We start from the raw sequence: 13,178 nt of genomic DNA, 5'->3' as shown, positions 1-13,178 counted from the left end.
CAGTCGATTCGATACGAGTCAATACGATCGATTCGATACGGTTCAGTGAAAAGCAAAGGCTAAATCATGGCTGTGATAATAAAAATAAAAATGTACAGCATTAAGTTTTTCTCCAAACAAGCAACACAATTGTAGCTTTTTCACAAAATAATTCAGTAAAATACACACAAAAAAAATACTCTTGGTGATATATCGATACAGCAGCCCACGATATCGATACTGTACCATCACATTAAATGGTACGATAAAACAGTATTTCGATATTTTTGCACACCCTTAATTATAACATGACTTAAAACAGATGAAACTCTGCCGTGACTGACTCAAATCCAGCCCAAATTTCCCATGTGTGAATTATTTCCGTCATAATCCCAAGAATTCAAGTCAAAAACATATTTCGTCATGTTGTCTGCGCTGAAATGCATCATGGGATATGTAGTTTCTGATGTTTATACTGTTTTAAGCGAAGGATTTTGTAATTCGGTATATCGTGACAGCCCACCCTCATTGTGACATGACTTAAAGCTCACGAAGGTCAATTTTGTGTAATATCGAACCTTTAACAGATGAAACTCTGCCGTGACTGACTCAAGTCCAGTCCAGATTTCCCATCAGCCCTGAGACCAGACCTGGGAATTGTCCAACTCCGGGGACACATACGGCTCTTTGTTTGACTCTGACCAGCCTCTTTAAGATAATTTGGAGTTACAAAATAAACACATTTTGTACAGATGTAACGATATACAAATCTTTCAGTACAGATATTTATTGTGATATTATGAAGAGGCTGGTATAATTATAGATAGGACAATTTTTTGCTTTTAAAATACCTTCATATTAATATTTCGGTGTGAATTACTTCAAGAATTCAAGTAATAAACATGTTTCTTCATGTTGTCTGCGCTGAAATGCATCATGGGATATGTAGTTTCTAATGTTTATAAGCTGTTGCTACTATAAAACCATGAATAATTTGATATATTGTGACAGCCAATGATATTATTGACACTTTTGACGATACGATATCTCGATATTTTGGGCATTACATCCCTAATATTTTATAATTTTACCTTATGGACTAAAGCTGTGTTTCTTTTATTTTAGAAGTGTTTTTAAATGATGTTTTTGTAAAGCAGCTGCACTTTTTCATTGCTTTATCATAACGTAAACTCGTAAAAGCTACTGTTTTTTATAAAGAAATACAATTAATATTACGCAGAACTGAGTTAAGCATCTTGGTCCGACCCTCCACAATATTATCTGTTTTTCATGTGGCCCACTTCTCCTGCCTTAAACGAAGCAGCGAGGGTCTGAGCGCTCAAAAACTTGTGCCAAATGTTAAAGTGTGAAAGTTCTCCTACCAGTTGGCCGTGCGCCGGCTCATGGTGCAGCCCCGGAGGGCGTCCTGCGCGGGGCACATAGCGGCACTATGTCTGCCTCCCAGCTCCGGCACTGTCACTCAGAGACATCGCGGTTGCCAGGTCGGAGCAAACCCAAAAAACCCGACGCACAACTCTCAAAAAACAACAAGCAGCTCCAAAAAAAAAAAAAAAAAAACAGCCTGAAGTTGCTATAAAGAAGCAGATTTGACAAGCGTCGTGAGAGTCATCCTCCCCGTGCTGCCTCGGCTCACTCACTCTCTCTCTCTCTCTCCCTGCTGAAGATTAACACGGCTCTTACTATGACACAAGCCCCGCCCTCTGCCCGTAGCTCCGCCCCCTCCTGCACAAGCGAGCTCAGTGATTGGGCGCAGGGTTAAGCCGTGGTTATGTCACTGGACAGGTAAATCCACCGGTGAGACAAACAAACCTGCTCCAGAGCCCGGACAAAAGATGTGCAGCGTCACACTTGGACGGAAGTGCGACTCAACTGTGTTTGTGTTTGTGTGAAAGTGCAAAGCTCCTGCACTCGAGCGGGAAGAACTACAGCCACACTTAAACAGCTCATGTTACACTATTTTTCTGACGTTACTCTGCAAATTTCTCTGATCTGGCAAATATTTTAAAACTTACATCAGGTTTTTCATCTTGTTTTCAGATTTATTATCTATTTTACATCGACCATGGACAGATAATCTCACTATTTAAGTGTTTATATCTTACATTTTCATCAAGCTTTTTTGCAGTGTTTAATATTGTTTCCTCATCACAAACAGACCTGGAGTTGTGTTTTGTTTTATTTACACATTTAACACACAAACCCTGCAGATTTAGGTTCTTCTCTCAAACTAAAACACCTTGTGATGTCATTAAGTGGTAATACAGGAAACTCTCCACTGTGTTTTTAAACTCCAAACACCTTCAGTAGAATCATATGAATCGTTGCAGCAATGGATTTGTCGATCTCTACTGAACTAAAAGTAAAAGAAGCTGTTCACTTAAAAACTGCAGCTTCGTGACATCACAAAGTGGAACAGAGCATTTTGAGGTTTACAGATGCAGACAGAATAATAGGGCTGGTATCATTAAGAAGTTGCCGATACAGTGAGCTTTCGATTCAATACGGTATATTTCAAATCGATTCAGTACGGTTGAGTAAAAAATAAAGGCTAAATCGTGGCAGTGACACTAAAAGTCTTTGTTAAACCACATCTTGTGCAAACTTAAAATGAAACACGCCCGTTTTAATCATCAAAAAAAATCAAGCAAATGTGGAATGTGTTGTATAAACGAGTTTCTTAGCCTGATTCATCAGATGGTTTCATTTCATGGAAACCGTGTGACCTCGCAGCATTAGGATTCATTCGCTCGACGGTACGCGGATACTTTTTTATTTAACCAGTCGCTGCTGTTTGGTCGTGACGTATGTAATGCAGCAAATCCCGTTGGAAGGAGGACAATAACCAAACATTATAACCAAATAATAACCAAATTCACCAAACATTCTCTTTGTTCCGGCTTTAAATCCTCGATCTGGGGAATCGTCGCCAACACAGAATGTCTGTCTTCGTCTACATTCATCTCGACGCTTTGTTTACTGTTGTGCTGTTCCACAAAAGGGACACAGACAGACGCCACCAGTTTGACGTCATGACTTCAACTACAACTCACAGCTGATTGGTCGGTGCGTGGTCTACAACTTCCGGGGTTCTTGCAAACCATCTAGATCAGGGGTGTCAAACATATTGCCCGAGGGCTGGATTTAATCTGGCCCTTGGCTGATTTTCTAAAATATTTGAATTATATTTTCTATTAAAATCTTGTTAATTTTCTGTGGTGTTTATCACAGCAGCGTCTCCAGCGTCTCTGTACGTGGCCCCTCCCACCAGAGCAGCACAAATGAAGACTTGTCTCTTTCCAAACGCTCTTAAAGGACGATCGTTTTGACTGTTGACCGTGACACCCTCATCAGAAAAATGTCCAACATGAGAAAAGTGGAGCCGAGTGCAGGATTTTACAACAAAAATTGACTTATGCCTATTTATACAAGTTCATGTTAAAACATTGTGTTGAAATAGAATTTTTCTTAAAGTTTCAGGTTGTTCATAATATTATAATATTTTGTAAAAGAAAGATTTCATCAGTTAAAAAAGATTTCTGTAATAGATTTGTGTTTCTGTGCACAAATATTTGAACTTATTGTTATTTTTGGGGTTTATATGACATGAGTTTTCTGATCCGGCCATTTGGGATCAAAGTAGGTTGGATACGGTCCCCGGACCAAAATTGTTCTAGTGTTTTCTGATTCCTGAACTAGTCGCTGGAGAAAAATGAAACTGAGCGGAGGCACTAGGTGACATCGGCCTTTTCTTCCTCTGAACTGAAAACTGTAGCTGTAACAAAATAATGTAGTAAAATACAACAAAAAATCCTCTTGGCAATATATCGATACAGCAGCCCATGATATCGATACTGCATCATCACATTAAAGGTTGTATAGAGGATTTTCCAAGAGAGAGATTCCGTGCGAATGAACTAGCTACTACTACAACATGCAGCAGCAAGCAGACTCTTTCTTTGCCTTGAAAATTAAGTTTTCAGACATAGGATATCGCATTCGTGTCCTGAAAAACGTTTGTCTAACTCTTGGAAGTAAAGTACATTTTCATAATAAGCAGAAGTTTCCTGTCCAGGAGTAATTTGTGGACCAGTGCTTCAGTCTTTAGACCCTTCGTCTGCTTCAGTCGCGCCATCGCTGGAATGAATCTCCAAGAATCACCTTAGTTTGGTTTCGCTGCTTTTCCCCTTGTCTTCTTCTTTCAGCGACCTCAAAAATGGACTTTGTTTTGGGGCGAACTGCTCCTGGATTCTTGTCGCCATCGCAACAAACTTTGTGCGAACTGCGAGGAAGATATAGGTCAAAAAAGCCGCTAAAACTGTTGCGTTGGTGGAGTAAACAGCGTCTGTGCGTCTTGCGTCTGTGGACTGTGTGACAGTCGTACGTAAACCACGTAACGGCGGCGCGCAGGCAAGTCAGTTACACTAGAAACGTAGGGAGTTTGATTGACAGCCTGTCAGCTCACAGATAACGAGGCAGTGTCGTTATCTATTGGCAAATGTTTAGCCCCACCACGTCCAGAGTTGATGAATTATTATTCTCTTTTTTTTGGTCATCATAATTACAAGGCTACTGCATCTCTATAATCTATCACTGACAATTTGAAACAAAAAACAAAAACAAAAAAAATCCTCCATACAACCTTTAAACGATACGATATACTGATATTTACATTTTTGTACAGCCCTACTTCACTGTGTTTTTAAACTCCACACATCTTCAGGAGAATCGTTTGGATGATTTCAGCTCTGGAATTGCCAAACTCTACTGAACTAAAGATAAAATGAGCTGTTCACTTGGAAAATACTTGCTTCGTGACATCACAAGGTGGAACAGAGCATTTTAATCTTAAAGTGTTACTCAAACATGTGTGAATGAAACAAAACACAACTCCTGGTTAGTTTTTTATAACACAACTTCAAGCTCACAAGAGTCAATTTTGTGTCATATGTGGTCACATTTTTATACAGCGCTTTTCCACATAAAAGGTTCTCTTAGCGCTGAACGACCAGAACTATTTTTAAGAAGAAGAAACGTCTACATGATCGAGGAATAAATGAATTTGGCTTTAAAATCAGAATAAACCACCCACTTAATAATCATTTTTATCAGGAATTAAGTGTTTACGTGGTCTATTTAAAGCAGAATTTATTTTTTTATTAAAATATTTGTATTCAGTATTAAAGCTCTCATATAAAAGTGACAAGTGTGGCATTAAACCTTTCTGTCATCATGGAAACCAAACCAGACCAAGTTACAGGTCAGGTCTGTGGAGAGGCGCCCCCGCTCACAGTCAGAATGTTTGTTTTTCGAGGTATTTTTGAGCTGTAAAACCTGCACCTGTAACTGAATAAATGTAAAGTAGAACTGATTAAAGTCACACTGTGGAACATTCCAGACACAGCAGTGACGTCTCCATAGAAACAAGAATGAATATCTACTTATCTACTATTGTTTTAGACTCGATTTGAATCTGATTTTCAGTATTTTTACTTCACAGGTTGTTGTGATGAAGTGACCTGGGACCTTTGGGACTTCGGGAGTGTCTTTTTTTCCCTGTGTGTGTGTTTGTGTGTGTGTGTTGCTCTGTGTGTGTGTTTGTGTGTGTGTGTTGCTCCGTGTGTGTGTGTTTGTGTGTGTGTTTGTGTGTGTGTGTGTGTGTGTTTGTGTGTGTGTTGTGTTGCTCCGTGTGTGTGTGTGTTGTGTGTGTGTGTGTGTGTGTGTGTGTGTGTGTGTGTGTGTGTGTTGCTCCGTGTGTGTGTGTTTGTGTGTGTGTTTGTGTTCATGTCCTGCTGTGTGTAATAACAGTGATTAGAGCAGAGCCAGAGCTCCTCACACAAACTGCACTGAGCTGAAGGAGGAACAGAGTCTCACAACAAACACACACACACACAAACACACACACACGGAGCACACACAACACACACACAACACACACACACACACACACACACACACAAACACACGCACACACACACTACTCACCATTATTTTGAACCAGTACACTACTACTAATACTATTACTCCTACTCCTACTACTATTACTACTCCTACTACTACTACTATTACTTCTACTACTCCTCTTACTCTTACTACTACTACTACTACTATTACTCCTACTACTCCTCTTACTCTTACTACTACTACTATTACTCCTACTACTCCTCTTACTCTTACTACTACTACTACTACTATTACTCCTACTACTCCTCTTACTCTTACTACTACTACTACTACTATTACTCCTACTACTCCTCTTACTCTTACTACTACTACTACTATTACTCCTACTCTACTACTATTACTACTCCTACTACTACTACTATTACTACTACTACTCCTACTACTCTTACTACTACTACTACTACTATTACTACTACTTACTTACTACTACTACTACTATTACTCCTACTACTCCTCTTACTCTTACTACTACTACTACTATTACTCCTACTACTCCTCTTACTACTTACTACTACTACTACTACTATTACTCCTACTACTCCTACTTACTACTACTACTACTACTACTACTATTACTCCTACTACTACCTACTTACTCTTACTACTACTACTACTACTACTATTACTCCTACTACTCCTCTTACTCTTACTACTACTACTACTACTATTACTCCTACTACTCCTCTTACTCTTACTACTACTACTACTACTATTACTCCTACTACTCCTCTTACTCTTACTACTACTACTACTATTACTACTACTACTACTACTACTATACTACTACTACTACTACTACTACTCTTACTACTACTACTACTACTACTACTTACTATTACTCCTACTACTCCTCTTACTCTTACTACTACTACTACTACTATTACTCTACTACTCCTCTACTCTCTACTACTACTACTACTACTACTACTACTACTACTACTACTATTACTCCTACTACTCCTACTTACTACTACTACTACTACTACTATTACTACTACTCTCTTACTCTTACTACTACTACCTACTACTCCTACTACTCTACTACTACTACTACTACTATTACTCCTACTACTACTACTACTACTCTACTACTCCTACTTACTACTATTACTCCTACTACTACTACTTACTACTACTACTACTCCTACTCCTACTACTACTACTCCTACTACTACTATTACTCCTACTCCTACTACTACTTACTCCTACTACTACTCCTACTACTACTACTACCTCTACTACTTCTCCTACTACTACTTCGTATTACTCCTACTACTACTCTTACTCTTACTACTACTACTACTATTACTCCTCCTCCTACTACTACTACTATTACTCCTACTACTTACTACTACTACTACTTACTCCTACTACTTACTATTACTACTCCTACTACTCCTACTACTACTATTACTATTACTCCTACTACTCCTACTACTCCTATTACTACTACTCCTACTACTCCTACTACTACTACTACTACTACTACTACTCCTACTACTACTATTACTACTACTATTACTACTACTACTCCTACTCCTCCTCCTCCTCCTCCTCCTCCTCCTCCTCCTCCTACTACTACTACTACTACTACTACTACTACTACTACTACTACTACTACTACTACTACTACTACTACTACTACTACTACTACTACTACTACTACTACTACTACTACTGTTACTAGTAGCAGCAGTAGCAGTAAAACTAATGGTACTACTGCTACTAATTCTACTGCTGTTACTGCTACTCCCAGGGCAGTAGACGGGGAAGAAAAAGAGTCTGTTGTCCGAAGGCCCCGGGGTTTTTGAGGCCCAGAATTGGACTCATATTAAATAATATTGGGGGGGGTTGTTCAGTGATCAGTGTTCAATCTCCAGCACAGAGTTTTATTTTTCAGCTGCTCGAAACATACAGACAAAGCCTCATTTTAAAGGGCGACAAAACACCAAAATCACTTTTTTTCTCCTGGCTCTCTGTGTAAATGTGTCTAAAACAGAAGTGTATCTCTGTCCCTGGATTTATTTTGGTATTTTCGTACATATTTATTAAACATGTGACTTTTTGGGGCAAAGTCGTGTCTGTATCGGCCTCTTTAGGATCAACTACGGTCAGGACATTTGAATTTTTGTGCTGGACTAACGGCGTCAACGAGTCAGACTTAGAGGTTAGAGGTTATTACGTGACGAGCGCAGACACCGGCGTCTACGGGCGGGACGTGAGGAGCCCCTCTCAGCCCCGCCCCGACCTGGATTGTTGTGGCTGTCGGTGGGCTGTCAATCATCACTCCAGAGACTGGCCCACACCCGCTGAGCACCGCCCACTCTGGAGGATTTTTCTGATTTTGCTTATGTAAAGCTTCGGGAGGGTGTTTAATGTCTCTTTAAAGATGCATTGTGCAACTTTTCTGGTTAAGTGTCCACTACCTGCTTGTCTCTATGGAGATGTTATTGCTTTAATCACATTCATCTAGCATTTATTCATTACAGCTGTTTGTATTGCTCTGAAACACAATAATTCCTTCTGTAAAAACACTGAAAAACACAACTCCAGGTCTGTTTGTGATGAGGAAATGACATCATAACAGAGTCCAGAAGAGGCTCATTTGGTCTTCCAATAATTTATGTTATTAGGTTATTTTTTTCTCAGACCAAGAGTTTTGTTTTCATGCGTGACACGGCGCTCTTCCTCAGAGTCTCGTGATGTCGCTGTGACGTGTCTGGCTGGATTAAAGAAGCAAATCGAAACATGGAAACGTGTCCACGGGATGAGGGGCTTTTTTTTTTTCTCACACACCTGGGATCTGTCCTGAGGAAGTGGGACTGCAGGTGGCGCTGTCGTCCTGCACCAAAACCTGTTTTAAATCAGCTGAGCGACACGTCACAGAAACATCACGTGACTCTGAGGAAGAGCGCAGGGAGCAGAACAAACTGTGAGGGATGAAAACAAACCCTTGGTCTGAAAAAAGTACGTAAGCCAAGAGGGGTCACAACAAAACGCAAACGCCGCGACAAATGCGACAACACAACAAAAAGCCACAACACACCAAAAAAAGCCACAACGGAAATTCCCGCGAGACTCTATTTTGATGCAAACGGCGCAACAAATACAAACGCCACAACACAAACGCAAAAGCCGCAACTCATTAAAAAGCCGCAACACATTAAAAAGTCACAACGGAAGTGACCGCGGGACTCTATTTTCCGACGGACCGATCAAGCGGCAAGTGAAGAAGAAGAACTACAACGTGAAAAGTAAAGGAACGGAGAAGTTGGAAACGTAAGTCAAAGTAATTTATTGTTTTATCATTATTCGTTTCATGTTGTAGTTCTTCTTCTTCTTCACTTGTAGCTTAATCGGTCCGTCGGAAAATAGAGTCCCGCGGTCACTTCCGTTGTGGTTTTTTGAAGTGTTGTGGCTTTTTAATGTGTTGTGGCTTTTGCGTTTGTGTTGCGGCGTTTGCATTAAACTAGAGTCCTGCGGTCACTTCCGTTGTGGCTTTTTTTTTGTGTTGTGGCTTTTTTTTTGTTGTGTTGTGGCTTTTTTTTTGTTGTGTTGTGGCTTTTTTTTGGTGTTGTGGCTTTTTTTTGTTGTGTTGTGGCTTTTTGTTGTGTTGTGGCTTTTTGGTGTGTTGTGGCTTTTTGGTGTGTTGTGGCTTTTTTTGGTGTGTTGTGGCTTTTTGTTGTGTTGCGGCTTTTTAATGTGTTGCGGCTTTTGCGTTTGTGTCGTGGCATTTGTATTTGTTGCGGCGTTTGCATTAAACTAGAGTCCCGCGGTCATTTCCCTTGTGGCTTTTTTTTTATGTGTTGTGGCTTTTTTTGGTGTGTTGTGGCTTTTGTTGGTGTGTTGTGGCTTTTTTTTGGTGTGTTGTGGCTTTTGTTGGTGTGTTGTGGCTTTTTTTGTGTGTTGTGGCTTTTTTTTGGTGTGTTGTGGCTTTTTGTTGTGTCGTCGCATTTGTATTTGCTGCGGCGTTTGCGTTTGTTGTGACCCCTGTCGGCTTCCGTAAAAAAGAACCTAAAAACATGACATTATAACACAGATCAGTAAACAGTGTGTGTGTGTGTTGTTGTGTGTGTGTGTGTGTGTGTGTTGTTGTGTGTGTGTGTTTTGTACTCACATGACAGCCTGGGGGTTCTGGAGCATACACGCCTTGGGGCCGAAGGTGGTGACGGGGCTGGGGCCATGGAGCCACTGAGTCCTCCTGAAAACACACAAACACACAAACAGAGACGCACAACTGTTAGAAACCGTGAAAACACAAACACGAGGGCTGCAAAAACAGAAAACATCCGTCAGACACAAACACGCGAGGCTCGTCCAAGTCTGATCCCGTCACATCTCAGAGGCTCAGAGGTCCTGGTCTGGACTTGGACCGGAGACCACTGGGAAAATCAGGAGCCACAGGAGGCGCCAAGTCACAAAAAACTGTTGTTGTGTCCTTAGGCAAGACACTTCACCCACATTGCCTAGTATGAGAGTGGAGTGTGTGCGTGAGTGATGGTGTTGGTTGGTGGTGGAGCAGATGGGCTGGCAGCCGCGCTTCCGTCAGTTTGCCCCAGGGCAGCTGTGGCTAATCCGGGTCTAAAGTAGGACGACCACAAGAGTTAACCAGGTCTAAACCAGGTCTAAACCAGGACTAAACCAGGACTAAACCAGGTCTAAACCAGGTCTAAACCAGGACTAAACCAGGTCTAAACCAGGTCTAAAACCAGGTCTAAACCAGGACTAAACCAGGTCTAAACCAGGACTAAACCAGGTCTAAACCAGGACTAAACCAGGTCTAAACCAGGACTAAACCAGGACTAAACCAGGTCTAAACCAGGACTAAACCAGGTCTAAACCAGGACTAAACCAGGACTAAACCAGGTCTAAACCAGGTCTAAACCAGGACTAAACCAGGACTAAACCAGGTCTAAACCAGGACTAAACCAGGTCTAAACCAGGACTAAACCAGGACTAAACCAGGACTAAAACCAGGTCTAAAACCAGGTCTAAACCAGGACTAAACCAGGACTAAACCAGGTCTAAACCAGGTCTAAACCAGGTCTAAACCAGGACTAAACCAGGACTAAACCAGGACTAAACCAGGTCTAAAACCAGGTCTAAACCAGGTCTAAACCAGGACTAAACCAGGACTAAACCAGGTCTAAACCAGGTCTAAACCAGGTCTAAACCAGGACTAAAACTAAACCAGGTCTAAACCAGGACTAAACCAGGTCTAAACCAGGTCTAAACCAGGTCTAAACCAGGACTAAACCAGGACTAAACCAGGTCTAAACCAGGTCTAAACCAGGTCTAAACCAGGTCTAACCAGGCCTAAACCAGGACTAAACCAGATCTACCTTAAGACTAAACCAGGTTTAAACCAGGTCTAAACCTGTTCTAAACCAGGACTACCACATGTATTAACCAGGTCTAAACCAGGTCTAAACCAGGACTAAACCAGGTCTAAACCAGGTCTAAACCGGGACTAAAACAGAACTACCTTAAGACTAAACCAGCTCTAAACAAGGACGACCAGAAGATTTAACCAAGTCAAAACCTGGACTAAATCAGGTCTAAACAAGGATTACCACGAGAGTTAACCAGGTCTAAACCAGGTCTAAACCAGGACTAAACCAGGACTACCATAAGCTTGAACCAGGAACTTGAACAGAACAGAACAGAACTTGAAAATCAGGAGCCACAGGAGGAGCCAGTCACAAAAACTCTTCTTCATCCACATTGTTTAGTAAGAAAATATTGTGTGTGTGAGTGATGGTGGTCGGACATGGTGCAGATTGGCAGCCGCGCTTCCGTCAGTCTGCCCCAGAGCAGCTGTGGCTACAACAGTAGTCAGCATCACCACCGGGTCTGGAGTGAATGAGTAACACTGTAAATCGTTTTTGTGACAATCGTCTGTAAAAGGTTTGACCAGGTTTTGTATTCACCCTGTGTGTGTGTCTGTGTGTGTGTGTGTGTGTGTGTGTGTGTGTGTGTGTGTGTGTGTGTGTGTGTGTGTGTGTGTGTGTGTATGTGTGTGTGTGTGTGTGTGTGTGTGGTGTGTGTGTGTGTGTGTGTTGTGTGTGTGTGTGTGTGTGTGTGTGTGTGTGTGTGTGTGTGTGTGTGTGTGTGTGTGTGTGTGTGTGTGTGTGTGTGTGTGTGTGTGTGTGTGTGTGTGTTGTGTGTGTGTGTGTGTGTGTGTGTCTGTGTGTGTGTGTGTGTGTGTGTGTGTGTGTGTGTGTGTGTGTGTGTGTGTGTGTGTGTGTCTGTGTGTGTGTGTGTGTCTGTGTGTGTGTGTGTGTGTGTGTGTGTGTATGTGTCTGTGTGTGTGTGTGTGTGTGTCTGTGTGTGTGTGTGTGTGTGTGTGTGTGTGTGTGTCCTGTGTGTGTGTGTGTGTGTGTGTGTCTGTGTGTGTGTGTGTGTGTGTGTGTGTGTGTGTGTATGTGTGTGTGTGTGTGTGTGTGTGTGTGTGTGTGTGTGTGTGTGTGTCTGTGTGTGTGTGTGTGTGTGTGTGTATGTGTGTGTGTGTGTGTGTGTGTGTGTGTGTGTGTGTGTGTGTGTGTGTGTGTGTGTCCACTCGGGATAATTCTGCCTTTTATGGACCGATTGTCACAAAATTTGGTACGTGGGTCAAGTCCTCGAGCCCGAGGCCGAAAGAAAAGTCTGGTGACGATTCGAGGTCATTTGAGGTCACACGGGTCAATTGAAAGGTCACGTCGTTATAAAGGAGCGGCAATTTCGGCAATTTCTGAACCATATTCACCCAATCATCACACAAGTTGGCACACACATAACCAGGCACACTGGATGTTACAGGTTGAAACCGGTCAAGGTCACCAAGGTCAAATATGGGCCCGGTCAAGCAGAAGTAAACATCAAGGCCAAAAATTCAAGTTAATTCATCTGATATAAAAATGTATTGAACAGATACATATGTACTCTAGTTTATCAAACTGTTGACCTTTTTTCTGGACCATTTTTGGTTCTAAAGTTCCATATGTTTTAAACAGACCATGTATGAAACATGGAACAAAAATTATTTCCCAAATTTCAAAAACCCAAAAATCATGTAAATAAATGGATGTATTTCATCATATCTTGTGTTATTCCATCTTTGAACTGTTGATGAAGGTACATGATTTTTTTTTTTTATGTATTTAAAATGATAAAAATGTTCTTGGAAGGACTGACATATTTTATAGAAATAGTTTCCTTTCATTTTGAAGTAATATTAA

General features: G+C 41.3%; 1 protein-coding gene across 1 annotated transcript in view; it reads right to left on the bottom strand.

Annotated features, from left to right (window-relative positions):
• The window catches only part of nadka (NAD kinase a), a 51,676-nt gene that overhangs the window by 22,006 nt on the left and 16,492 nt on the right, over positions 1-13,178 (bottom strand). The window contains 1 exon segment of the mRNA XM_055165696.1: positions 10,079-10,162. Within this exon segment, the coding sequence (XP_055021671.1) occupies positions 10,079-10,162 (84 nt within the window).

Source organism: Boleophthalmus pectinirostris, unplaced genomic scaffold (assembly GCF_026225935.1).
Source record: "Boleophthalmus pectinirostris isolate CB_2022bp ecotype Guang Dong unplaced genomic scaffold, ASM2622593v1 HiC_scaffold_8, whole genome shotgun sequence".
In the NCBI taxonomy this organism is placed as follows: domain Eukaryota; kingdom Metazoa; phylum Chordata; class Actinopteri; order Gobiiformes; family Gobiidae; genus Boleophthalmus; species Boleophthalmus pectinirostris.
The sequence above is the reverse complement of the archived record's forward strand: the minus strand, read 5'-3'. Positions and strand labels throughout refer to the sequence as shown.